This window comes from Podarcis gaigeae, assembly GCF_964106915.1.
Source record: "Podarcis gaigeae genome assembly, chromosome: 9".
Taxonomy (NCBI): Eukaryota; Metazoa; Chordata; class Lepidosauria; order Squamata; family Lacertidae; genus Podarcis; species Podarcis gaigeae.
Genome location: NC_139685.1, coordinates 39162572 through 39176598, shown reverse-complemented (window position 1 = coordinate 39176598; position 14027 = coordinate 39162572). Strand labels below are relative to the sequence as shown.

The 14027-nt window shown below is 37.9% G+C and overlaps 1 protein-coding gene across 1 annotated transcript in view; it reads right to left on the bottom strand.

The window, feature by feature from the left end:
* The window catches only part of PDGFC (platelet derived growth factor C), a 107422-nt gene that overhangs the window by 13891 nt on the left and 79504 nt on the right, over positions 1 to 14027 (bottom strand). The window contains exon 3 of the mRNA XM_083755961.1: positions 12145 to 12325. Within this exon, the coding sequence (XP_083612087.1) occupies positions 12145 to 12325 (181 nt within the window). The remainder of the gene's footprint in view (positions 1 to 12144; positions 12326 to 14027) is intronic.

The window sequence follows — 14027 nt, the reverse complement described above, 5'->3', positions numbered from 1 at the left end:
ACACATGCAAAATATTTAAGTCTCTGAACTTCAAAAAGAAAAAAGCCTCAACTTTCCTAAGCCAAATATATACAGCAAGTTAAAAACTGATAAGATGCCTTTTCACCCAGCACATAACTCCAGCATGGTTAGTTAGGAATGTTTATAGCGCTTACTGTACTTTTATACAGTAAGAAATATTAATGCAGCATGTGGGAGGGGGAGTGTCTTCCAAGTTCATCTTAATGAAATATATATATATATATATCCCTATTTAGCTATGCCAAAGCTTTATGCATTAATCTGTATGTTAAATAATTTAAGAAGATGGAGAACTGGCATTTCTGGCAGGAACAACATTGCTGGACACACTAATGCCCTGGAATAATTTATTTAAAATGGGTTTTTTTATACTCACAACTCAATAAAACATTTCATTTAGAAAGGTTTACAATAACGAGTTGCTTTATGCTATTACTTTTAAGTAAGAGTGATGGGAGGAGGGAGGACTAGATATATGCTCTGCTTTTATAATGGAATATGGAGGACCTTTACAGAAAATGCACACTTATTCTAAGTAACAAAGTGAAAGGATAACCTAGAAATAAAATCTGTGACAAGGTTGAAACTGCAGGAATTCTATGCTTATAAAATCCATCCTAACAAGCCTTGGCACTGTCAAGTACAGTTCACTCAAAGTTCTAAAGAGGTTCCAGTAAATTGTGATCTCATAAACCAAGCCAGATACCCTCTTTTTCATTAGAAATCATTATATATCTATGCATACAAGAATTAACATGCAATTTGAGCACAAAATTCTTATTTCACTTGGATTGGGGGTAAACAGGCTGTTATAGCCATGTAAATCACATCCCATTAAGATGGTGGAGTCAACCTCATAAATAGATTTTAAACAAATTCTGGGCTGGTGTCTAAGCAGAAAGCTCCAGCTGTCTATGCTCAGGCAATGAAACATATCTAGACAATCACCTCTTAGTCCAAACCCATGCAGGAGAATTTTGTTACCAATGTTGTTGGTAAGAAGGCTAACAACCCAAGGAGCTAAGGAATACTAAAATTAAGTACTTTCTTAAAGTATCTGTAAAGCCATCAACTATTTGCTCAAATAAGAACAATTATAAAGAAGCAAAGTATGGATGGAATAAAAAACAGGATTAATGCCAAATCATCGGGATAAAATGTGCAGCAACTGTACTCAGGAAACATGTCATTTATACACACACATCTCAGGTCCAGAACATATCTTTAGATACCAGCCCCATCTCTATTACCATTAACACATAAACAAGCCATTCAATGCTTCCCTTTCACTTTCCTAGCAGAAAACATTTTTTTTTTCCTTTCACAGCTGCCCCTCCTTCTTGCTATAGCAAAGGTTCTCCATCCCAAACACTTCCTAGACTTAATTTATGCTAAGGCTCAATAAACCTCAGCTCAGAAATCTGTTTTCAACATCAGCACTGAGTTCTGGAATGGGGGGGCAGTACTTATGAGCATGTGCAAAGTGCTTTCCACTTTCCTCCAAACTACTGTCTATTGACCCATTTGGTATTTAATAGTCAGTTGTTGTCAAGCTTGTTCTTAGCAGCAGTTTTCATGAAAGGGGGGTGAAGCCACAATAATTCTCCTCAATAATGTAGCACACACTTCAACATCCCAATTCATAAAATAAAGATGCATTTTTCTCTCTTTTAAAACATATTTTATTAACACAGTGGAAGGAAGAACTTTTTCATTTTAAAATGTTCATCGACTAGTAAATTAAGAGAGGTCAAGCAAGGACTTCCCTTTTCTAGTCTCCTCTTCCTTCTGTGTCCCAGCCCTACAAGTTTCTGCTGCAACTTCCTTCCTTCCCTTTAACCAATTAACAAATCCGTTATCTCTTATCACCTGCCTCTTCCACCCCCTCTTTTTTTTTTAACAAACTTTGTAAATTTTGAAGAAATAAAGACAATTAACCAATACGCAATGCATCTATTTTGCATTAAGTACTTTGGGAGGCTTTGAAATGAAAAGTTCAAAGGAGAATTTGACATTTGCTTTTAAAATAACACATTTTATACCAGTCTCAGGGAAGTATATTAAGAATGCAGAGGTTTGTATAGAACTTTTGTAGACGGTGTCTTCATGATGCTAATTCCTGGGCTACAGCTTTAGCTAACATAGGTATGTATTATGAGGAGGGGGGACATACAGTTGAGGCAGATAAGTTTATAAATATAAATCTTTATCTCTATTTCACAGAGAACATGTAAAAGCTTACCAGAACAAACAATCCAAGATACCACTGTATTATCCTAGAAGGCTATAAATGAGCTGTATCCAGTAGTAACAAAGTCTTTGCGTACTTATTATGATGGGGATGTGGTCAGCCACAATTAAAGGATGCTTTCCTTTCAAGAGCTTTAAAAAAACTACTCATATGAATCAAAATATGGGAAACTTTATCAAAGCTAAACCAAAAGTAAGTGGCTAGCTGCAATGTGCTTGGAGTCTGAGAACGTGTTTGTCTTTCTCAGATTTCACATAGCAGCCTGCTTGTGAACTGATTACTTTGCAGTGCCACTGGGAGAGAGTGATCAATGTATCATATACCACAGGAAGGATGCAGTCATCTCTGAACACTCATCTCAACATAAAATTGAAAATTAATTGCACTTGGCACATCCTTCTAAGACAGCCACTATATGTCGAGTTAGGCATTAATCAGCTCTAACCGTAAATCTATTTGTGAAATCCACTTCACAGAACTGTATCAGGGAGCAGGCGACAAATAGTTTATGAACTATATGTGATCTTTGGTGTACTTTCTAGAACTACTGAGATTCTTGAAATCACACTTTTATTTGTTTTTGTTTTTTTAATAATGATTGGTTTTCAAGTACTGTATTGTGTGTTACTGTTGCTTTAGGAATGGAATATGTTTGTTGGAAACAACCCTGAGGTAACTCTGTGTTATGAATGGCGGTCTGTTATTTGGTAAATAAATAAATAAAAGTATAGTGCAGCAGTGCAGGGGAGAAAAGCCCTGAAACATTAAAAAGCATCAGCTGATTTCATCCAAAGGCCCAGGATAAAAGGTATGTATTTACTTGGTGGTAGAAGTTAGTCAAAGGGAATTCCATAGCCAGTGGAACTCTCTTCAAGACTTTCATTTCCAGGACAGATAACCATATATATGCCTATTGTACATAACACATGGAAGGAAGAACAGCCTCCATTTGTTTCAACATCTGCTACTGTGCATTGAGGTTTCACCAAAATGGTTCATAGCCACTGAAAATAGATCTATCTTCCACAAGTTTGCCTGCTGTTTCCCCCCCAAAAGCAATCTAAATTACAATGAATTCCATGTATTAAATTCTCCCTCTCTCCTCCTCCTACCAATTCCATTGGCTGATCACAAGTTCCCAGAGTTACTTATGATTTAGGAGTGTTTCTCTGTATCCACTCTTTCAATTATCCACTATTAATTTGTCTAATATTTTTTCAGAGCAATATTTGGAACTGAAATCAGAGCACGCAGTGGAAATGAATTTTGTAAGTTAATTCTTCACTCAAGCCTCTCTCTTTCCCTCCCTTGAACCTACTACCAATACATGAATAACCTGGATTTCTAGTATCCTAAAAAGCATATATGTAAATCATATGTAATCAAAACATTTAGCTATCTCCTGTGCCAACTTGGTCCATTTCACACTTATTTTGAACTTTAGCTGCTATTTTTGTTGGCCATATCTTTTTGGAGCTCAACAAAGTCTATTAGAATTTTACAGTCCTGAGTTATCTTGTCTTCTGTAAAGATCCTTTATATAGCAGTAATAAATATTAAAGCTTTTATTCACAAATTTTTAAAATTGGCCATTTCTTCCATTTTGCTAATCTAAACTAGCAAAGTGTGTTGTAGTGGTTAAGAGTGGCAGTCTCGTAAACTGGGGAACTGGGTTCGCGTCTCCGCTCCTCCACATGCAGCTGCTGGGTGACCTTGGGCCAGTCACACCTCTCTGAAGTCTCTCAGCCCACTCACCTCACAGAGTGTATGTTGTGGGGGAGGAAGGGAAAGGAGAATGTTAGCTGCTTTGAGACTCCTTAAAAGGGAGTGAAAGGCGGGATATCAAATCCAAACTCTTCTTCTTCTTATACTAACAAAATTGAAAGACTAACTGGAACACAATAAAAAAAAACAGCTCAGAATTAATGTTCTGGATGATGTAACATAGTGCAGATTAACACTAATATTCAGGAACTCTTAGGCAAGGATAAGGGACTTCAGATCAGCCACTGTGTAAAAGCAGGAGAAAAGGTGCAAAGCCCAAGTCTCCTACCCTTCTCCAGCTATCTTTACAGCATGAAAGGACAAGAAGTTTAAAAGGATCTGGGGACTACTGAAAAAGTTTGAAAGGAAACACATGAAGGACTTTGTTTAAAAGATCAATTTGAATGTCATTGTGTTTGCCTTCCTAGGCGGGAAAAGAAAAACGATTTATGAAGTCTTGAGCAATAAGGGTCTGGGTCATGACATATTTTCATTCAGAAACTATTCTTGATCCTCGTTCATAGAAGACTTTTTCTGTCCCCCCCCCCCCAATTTGGCTGTAAAAGCTGAATGTTTCTAGTGGTTTGGCACTTAACTCTAAGTATAGTAGTACACCCCTAGTGATATGGCTTCCTGTGGTCTTGTTGTTTAGTCGTTTAGTCGTGTCTGACTCTTCATGACCCGATGGACCAGAGCACGCCAGGCACTCCTGTCTTTCACTGCCTCCCGCAGTTTGGTCAGACTCATGTTTGTAGCTTCAAAAACACTGTCCAACCATCTCGTCCTGTCGTCCCCTTCTCCTTGTGCCCTCAATCTTTCCCAACATCAGGGTCTTTTCCAGGGAGTCTTCTCTTCTCAGGAGGTGGCTAAAGTATTGGAGCCTCAGCTTCACAATCTGTCCTTCCAATGAGCACTCAGGGCTAATTTCCTTAAGAATGGATGCGTTTGATCTTCTTGCAGTCCATGGGACTCTCAAGAGTTTCCTCCAGCACCATAATTCAAAAGCATCAATTCTTCGGCGATCAGCCTTCTTTATGGTCCAGCTTTCACTTCCATACATCACTACTGGGAACACCATGGCTTTCACTATACGGACCTTTGTTGGCAAGGTGATGTCTCTGCTTTTTAAGATGCTGTCTAGGTTTGCCATCGCCTTTCTCCCAAGGAGCAGGCGTCTTTTAATTTCGTGGTTGCTGTCACCATCTGCAGTGATCATGGAGCCCAAGAAGGTAAAATCTCTCACTGCCTCCATTTCTTCCCCTTCTATTTGCCAGGAGGTGATGGGCCCAGTGGCCATGATCTTCGTTTTTTATATGTTGAGCTTCAGACCATATTTTGCACTCTCCTCTTTCACCCTCATTAAAAGGTTCTTTAATCCCTCCTCACTTTCTGCCATCAAGGTTGTGTCATCTGCATATCTGAGGTTGTTGATATTTCTTTTCCCATGGTCTACTTCCATGCAACCCAGTATGCGTCTCTCTCCTACACTGAGGCACGTTAAAACACTGCTTCTAAAAACATACATGTATTTTTAAGATAGTTTAAAACAGTTTTGGATCCTCAGTAGACTAGATGTGTTAATTCACATTTTGGTGTGATTGTCCATTGGCCCTCCACTGTCTCACACATCCCTGCTTATGCATACACTATACATGTAATTATGGATATGCAGTACTCACACGTCTTTCACATACCACAGTTGGCCAACGTAGCAATACTGTTACCTACTCCCTTCTCTACTGAATCACTCTCCATTGTACATGGTCACATTTGCTTCCTAGGCTTCTGTTCTCACAGTTTTTTTTGTTTTTTTTTTTTTTGAGGTTCTGAGAAGCAAGCTCAAATGTTTGTTTCTCCCTACATATTCTCAGACTGGTAGCTGTACTGCTACCCCTGGCAGGAAAAAGATGCTTCATCAAGGCCTAGAGAGTGCCTGCCGCCACATACCCCTGTATTGTCCCAATAAAAATTATTTGTTCTTGGGGCAAAGGAAGCCAGTAGGAGACTCTTTGGATTTTTGAAAGCATCTGTATCTAACCACTATTGGGACAGGCCTTGCATGACATTTGAGCCAAAGTTCTCATGACCTAAGTGAGAATGAGACCCCTAAACAACAAGTTGGTTTTATAGATTATTTACTATATACTGCTCTGAGGTTTTAATGAACTATCCCTGCTGGTTCTTATTTTTGCCAGTAAAGTTGAACAGTGATTGGCCTGGAATAGAAACGAATTATTACCACATCTTTTCTGAACAAACTTAGCATTATTATGACCAAAATGAGAAACAAATAACCTCGGTGAGGGCTTAAAAAAACCCTCAAAAACAAATGGCAACTGCTTTAGAAAATTAACTGATCTACTTCTGGTTATCCTTCTGTCTCAACTTTCAAGTTAAAACTTTTTTTTCCACCACAAAAATACTTATACATTCAGTATACCCACAGACTTATTCCTAATGACCTTTAAGGCATATGCTCCAAGAGAGTTGGAGATTTTAATGCTAGTGCCATTTCCCCCTATTCAGGTCATAACATGTTCTGTAATGTGTAAAATTTTATAAAGCAATGAGTCGCCTAGTAAAACTTTCTCCTTCACTGAATACCTTAAGGCATACTCCTTCCCTCATCAGTCCCAATATCTGGTCTTGTTGTGTTAGCTGAACCCATTTATTTCTTTAAGGTATTTTTTCTTTTAATTTTATGCAAACCACCTACTGATTTTTTTTATTAAAGGGGCTTATAAAAGTATTTTAAATAAATAAGTATTTCAACTTCAGAAGTGCCTTAAAGACTTTAAAAAATAAGTGTATAATTAAATTAATCATAAAATGAATAGTCTAGCAGTATATTCAGAACTTGATCAAGAACAAGAAGTAAAAAAAAGTAAATGTACATAAAATAAAATAAAATTATAAAACTCACACAAAATACACTGAGGAACTGAGCATGTTGACGTGTAACACCAAAGATACAACAATACAGTTTACCTTGCAGACCCAGGCCAAGGGAAGAAATAAGAGACAGGACATCAGTATTGGATGGAATAGGTCACAACTATTATTGATTACGGGACGCGGGTGGTGCTGTGGGTTAAACCACAGAGCCTAGGACTTGCTGATCAGAAGGTCGGCGGTTCGAATCCCCTCAACGGGGTGAGCTCCCATTGCTCAGTCTCTGCTCCTGCCAACCTAGCAGTTTGAAAGCACATCAAAGTGCAAGTAGATAAATAGGTACCACTCCGGCGGGAAGGTAAACGGCATTTCTGTGTGCTGCTCTGGTTCACCAGAAGCAGCTTAGTCATGCTGGCCACATGATCTGGAAGCTGTATGCCGGCTCCCTCGGCCAATAAAGCGAGATGAGCGCCACAACCCCAGAGTCGGCCACAACTAGACCTAATAGTCAGGGGTCCCTTTACCTTATTATTGATTACAGATTTAAGTAGGCTTTGGCAAAGACACTAGGAATGTATGTGGCATCAATGTATCTGGCTGATTGATAAAAAAAAAAGGCTGGGTCAATCCTGGACTGACACTTGCTCTATGACATACATCAAATTGGGGCAATCCCATCGGGATCCCATTTGGAAGGGTACTATGGCCCATCAGTCCTCATGTGGATTCCTAGAAAGAGACACCCCTTTCTGGACTTCTTTAGTGGGGCAACCAAGAGGCTAAAGATCCAACTCAATGCTTTATCCCCCCCCCCCAAGTTGTGACAATTGCTACGAGGTGGGCTAAGACTGACTAATTTTGATCCTGTTAATCACAGCAGGTAGCACAAAAGCTCAGTAGATTTAATATTATCTAGAGAAGTAGTTACTAACCTGCAGCCTTCCAGGTATTGTTGGGCTCCAAATTCCATCAGCCCCAGCTACCATGACCAATGGTATAGCATGTAACCCAGGAACAGCTGGTGGGGGCATAGGTTAGCCACCCCCTTTTTTCTAGGAAGAAAACAATTTTGTTACTACAACTTTTACAAATACCTCTCAATATATTGTAGTAACACAATTGTTTTCTTCCTAAAAAAACGACAGATTTTCATGCCAACAAAGTACTACATTTCAAAAATGAATTGTGTAAATTAAGCTATTAAAATAATTTCTAATGATTCATATTTCATGAAGAATAATGAGGGAATTACTGAAACAAACAGAAGAGACATTCTTGGCTGAGACATCTCCTTGGAGTTTAAACACTTTTTTTGCTTTTTCAAAACACCCTAGTATTCCATAAGAAGAAATATCTATAATGTGATATAAAAACATGTTATGAAATATTAATCTATTTTCATAGACAAGTCTGCAAGAGCTACATAAAAAATATCCATGTTCAGAGCCATTTTAACAAATATTTAACATGTTCTATTATGCTTACATCCCTGCTCTCAGAGCACTGAACACATAACTCTAAAGGACATCAGGGATGCTTTTTAAAATTCCTAGTAGCCCATCCCCCAATTTTCATTGGGATTACAGTAGTGAGGGATGGTTTAACGCTTTGCTTGTGAACCATAATTACAACAAATTTATTCCTTCCTTGTTTATTATTAGTTGGCACTAATTAGAGCTTTTGCCCTTGGGTAATAGCCGTGTATGTGTGAATTGGACTAGAAATATTATATAATATCAGACTGATACATCTAATCAACTTTTTTAAAAAAAACATGAGGAAAATGCATATACCATGTCTGTGTTTATTGGACTTGGCAAATCACATGAATTCACAAAGAATTCACAATGGCATATGGCATATAAACTGATAAAAATGCAAATAAAAGTTGTTTAATGAAGAAGTGTATATCTTTAAGGCAAATATTTTCTTTTTAGAAAGAAGACATTTCCACTGCCTTAAGTTCTAGTAGTAAGGAGTGACTAATTAGCTTTATACTGAATATCTGCATTAAACTACAGCTCCTGTTGCCTCAGGCTGAGAAATGTTTCTTAAGCCAATAATAACAACCCAGCGCAAATTGCTATCTTTCTAAGTGAATGTCTGGTACATATACAAAGCTCAAAACATTTCAGAAAATACATTTCAAACTAGGGTGGTCATTCAGAAGCTTCTTGGATTTCCATCTTCCAGCTCAGCTTCCATGCAAGAGGGGTAAAGTGAGTTTCTTGTAAAGAAAATTTGGCATGATCTTGAATGACAAATGACATACTACCAGGTGCCAAGATAGACTGGGGGGGATCTAGCCGCCCCCCAACTTCAGCTTCAACTGGAGCTGCTTTGTTCTCAGTGCCCCGAATAATTAATAACTCCTTTGGCAATCAGTCATGCATTCCTTAATGGCACTTCAGGCATCAAGTGTCCCATTCACCCGCTCCCCCCCACCCAAGTAACAATAGACTTTACTACACTGGGTGTTCTATGCCAAGCTTGTAACTGACATAATTTAAACTAAACAAGTCGCTAGAAGGAATATTACCCAGACCCAAATTGGAATTTTTTATCACGTCTGTTTACATAGCATACTGTTGCTATGTAAATCATATCAGTATCGAAGAGACTTGGGCTAGACTTTCTTAACATAATTTTTTGGCAAGTCACTTCCTTTACTGCATACCAAGGGAACCTATGTACACTAATGCTATTATGTACCCCAAGACTTAAAATGATTGCGTGGATCCAAAGATGAGTGATATGTCACCATTTTTTTTATCAATATATAAAATACTGTTTCCAAAGACCTTTATATTCGAAGTGATGTTTTCAGGAATGCATAACCAATGAAATGCTAGGATGAGCTTGTGGTAGAAAATAAAATGTTTCTATTTCTCATTTATTCAAAATATTATTATTAATGTCAATGTTATTAGATTGGGTGGGTTTCCATATCAGTGTAAATGCTTAGAGGAGAAAGCAGTGAAATATTGTTGCAAAATAATACCAAAATTTAGTGACCTCTGCTCTGCTCATTTTCCTTTTGTCTGCACTAAGTTGGCTGATTTACCAATTATCCTTCAGATGCTTAATGGGCTTAGAAGTTGTTCTTCAAGAACAGTTTACTAAAATTAAAAATATTATAGCAGATACTTTTCTTTTTTAAAAAACCCACACATTCCAGTTCTGAAAGTGGTGGTAGATGTTCTTTTCACTGTGTGTGGTCTCCAATAACAAATAAAAATGCACACTGTTCAATTTCATTTTTCTTAGTTTGTCTTTTGTCTATTTTCTCTCAATCTTTTCATCTTCAAGGATTTAAGCAGGAAGTGATGTTTTATCAATTAGGGACAATTCATTAAAATATGTTTCTTTTTTAAAAAAAATATGTTATTGACTTCAGTTTAACATTTCAAAATAAACATTTTACATAATACCATATATTCAATAACTTTCCTCATTCCCCTTCCACGGTTCATTTTGTTTGTCTATTACACCTGCATATTTTAATATAACCATTTTAGTCAATTCTCCAATTGTACAACACTCAAATATTAATTAGACAGTAAGATTTATCTTAACGCTGCCAGCATTTTCAACTGTGTACAGTTGTTTTCCACATACTGAACAAAAGATTCCCACTCCTCTTTAAATACATGTTCTTCTTGCTCTCTTATTCTGTACATTAGACCTGCTAGTTCTGTATATTCTATCATCTTAAGTGGCCAGTCCTCCTTACAAGGGACCTCCCTCACTTTCCATTTTTGGGCTAAGAAAACTAGAGCTACTATTGTTGCATACATAAATAAGTTTTTCTAACACTTGTGAACTTCTGACTGAACTAATCCTAACAAGAATGCCTCTGGAAGTTATTTTAAACATTTTTTTCATCTCATCATAAATCGTTTCCCAGTACTCTTTAACTTTTTTACACGCCCACCACAAAATATGTTTCAAACACTTGAAATGAATTGAAGAAAATGTTAAAGATTCATTTTGTGAGAAAACCAAAAACTTTTATTTTAGGTATAATGGGTGGGGATGTACCTATTGAACAGCGGGGGGGGGGGTGTTTATGTATGCTACCACAGCTGCTCAAATGATTTATGCCCAAAGATGGAAGGAAGAAACAGTTCCGACTAAGGAAGATTGGCAACTAAAATTAATGGAATATGCAGAAATGGCAAAACTCACTGGAAGAATAAGAAATCAATAAGACTTTTAAAAATAGAATGGGGAAAGTTTATTGATTATTTAAGGACATATTGTAAACAAATTAAAACATTAGCAGGATTGATATAAACATGTGCAGTAAAGAATAATTAAGGGGATAAAGGAAAATGTATAAATATATTTGAATTGGATATGCAGCAATAAAAAGATGTGAAATAAATAAACACTGAAGGGAGAGGAGGAAAGTCAAATTAAATTTGAAATAATTTTGTTCCTTTTGTCTAAAATGTTTGTAAAAATTTAAAATGAAAAAAATGTTTCAAACACACTTCAGCTCTTTTTAATCATAATTCTGTGGTTCCTGTGTGGGGTGCATATCCCAGAGGCCATAGGATCCATCAGATCCTCTCAGAGAGAGATGGGTCTGCCCTCTGAAACAGAGATCCAGTGTAAGTTGCCTTGCTAAGTGAAGCTATAGAAAGGTCCAGCACCAGTTCCCCTCCACTGTTGGAGGTCTGACTTTGGACAGGGTGGAGAGAACAAAGAGGATGCATTCCAGAGCCATGCCTAGAGAAAGATTCATAGCTCTCCCTGGAATGGGGAGCATAGTATGACAGGCTGGAGATACTATAGTTTACACCCTTTCAGTGAAACTGGCTCTCAAAAAATTAAAAACCTAGACTGCAGAGCATCTCACACACACACAACCTAATTTTTTGCTCTGCTAACATGAGTCCAGTGGTGGATAGAAAAGGTAGTTTGCCTGCCATTCATTTCACCTCCTCCTTCCATTTTTTGATTGCTCTGTTCTTAACAATTTTATCTTTACAGCAGTTCTCAAATGTTGTTGTTCTTTCATTCAAGTCCCTCCTTGTAAAGTTACTCCAGCTTCTGCCCCATTCCTGAGGCAGAAGCACTTCTAAGCGGATTACAAGAAACATTATACAGCATATAACGTTGTATTGTTACACTTATTATTATTTTTCTTTATCATTACATCTTGGAAGTCTAAGAGCTAGAAATACAAGAGGGGGGCGGAAAATACTTACTGGTACGAGGAGAGTATAATGGATACAGAATCCAGGTTCAGAAGGAAAGTATTCATCAGAAACGAATCGTATTCTGATCTGGTTTCCTTTGGAAATCTGTTTTCCTGGAACAGTAGTGGAGCCGCACCACCGTCCTAAAATAGTGCCATCGCTGGGCTCTTCAACTTCTACAAAGTCATATCTACAATGAAAAAATATACACTGTTTACTCGGTGATTTACTTTCTATAGAATATTTATACAACAGAATTACATAAGAAGAAATACATAAGGTAACAATAAAACACACTACTCCATTTTCCTGGGAAAGTTGGATCTTATCTCACCAGAGTCATACAGAAGAAAAGAAGAGTTTGGATTTGATATCCCGCTTTATCACCACCCCAAGGAGTCTCAAAGTGGCTAACATTCTCCTTTCCCTTCCTCCCCCACAACAAACACTCTGTGACGTGAGTGGGGCTGAGAGACTTCAAAGAAGTGTGACTGGCCCAAGGTCACCCAGCAGCTGCATGTGGAGGAGCGGAGACGTGAACCCGGTTCCCCAGATTACGAGACTACCGCTCTTAACCACTACACCACACTGGCTTTAATCACCCCCATGCTTGATTACTGTGTGGTCCTAGCTACTGTGGGGTCCACTACTGAGAAGTGCCCATAAACTTGGAACTTGTACACATTTCTGCTGCCAAGTCGTTGGCTAGAGCTGCTTGGTTGGGTTAGAGCACATCAGCCAATTTGTTGTTGTTGTTCTACATTAGCTACCTGCTTGTTTCAGGTTTCCATTAAAGGGCCTTAGATGGCTTGGGACACCTCATTGCGTCACCTCATGCCCTGCTTTCAACACTAGAAATCTTGCTACATGTGCATCCTCCAGATGTGCAATGCTGTCCACAGGATTTGTGCTCAACTGCTACACAGTTTTAGTACCAGATGAAATGCTGACACTTTTGGGTGACTCTGTTAAACTGAATTTGCTTCTGTCTTTAGTTTAGCCTCGTTTTTGTTATGGCTAGCATTATGGATATTTACCCTGTTATTTATTCTTGCTTTTGCTTATGTTTGTAGTTTATCTTTTCCTCTGCTGATTGTAGCTTAGATTCTTTTAATTGATTTGTTCTTGGTTGTTTTAATATTTGTATTTTGTAAACTGCCTTGAGTTATTTTTAAAAACTTAGTAAGCAAAGCTGTAATTTTGTTTTTAAACAACTCTGAATAAATCAAATGCAACTAAACTGAGGATTCCATTTTTGTGTTTTCTGTCTACCAAAGAGAGGGAAAAGACTTGCAGAACAGTTCTCCTGTCCACTCGGATGGGGCTGGGAATAATATTAGATAAGACAAAGGAATTCTGCCACAGCATGTGGGGATGGTCGAGTAGATGCTTTGCATAGTCAAAGTCCAAGGCTCAATTTACACAACTCCAGCTGGAAAAGGATCTCAGGTAGTAGGACTGGAAATACTTCCACCTGAATTAGAGTAGTTGACTACATAGACAATAGTCTGACTTGGTATAAAGCAGTTTCCTGTGTTCCTAGTTCCATTGCAATTAAGGTGGAATGAAGAGCAATAGCAATCAGCAATTATTGGTTGTGCCTCACACCCTGCAATTTCAAGAGACTTGCCCTTCTCACCCTTTGCATTTTGCAAAGGATGCAATGTGGAGAAGGCACAAGAGCTGCGTCCCAGAGTTCTAGGAAGCAGAAATACTTAGTAAATCTTTTAAACTCCATTTTTTAAATAGTATTATTTTTGATTTAATAAATGACACCAGTGTTTTCAAAATAGTGGTAGTTCTGAGGGCTACAGAAGGTGGGGTACAATGACTTGAAAACACACCTTTGTTCCCTATATACATAGGACACAGTAGCTTTGGTCCTCACGTTT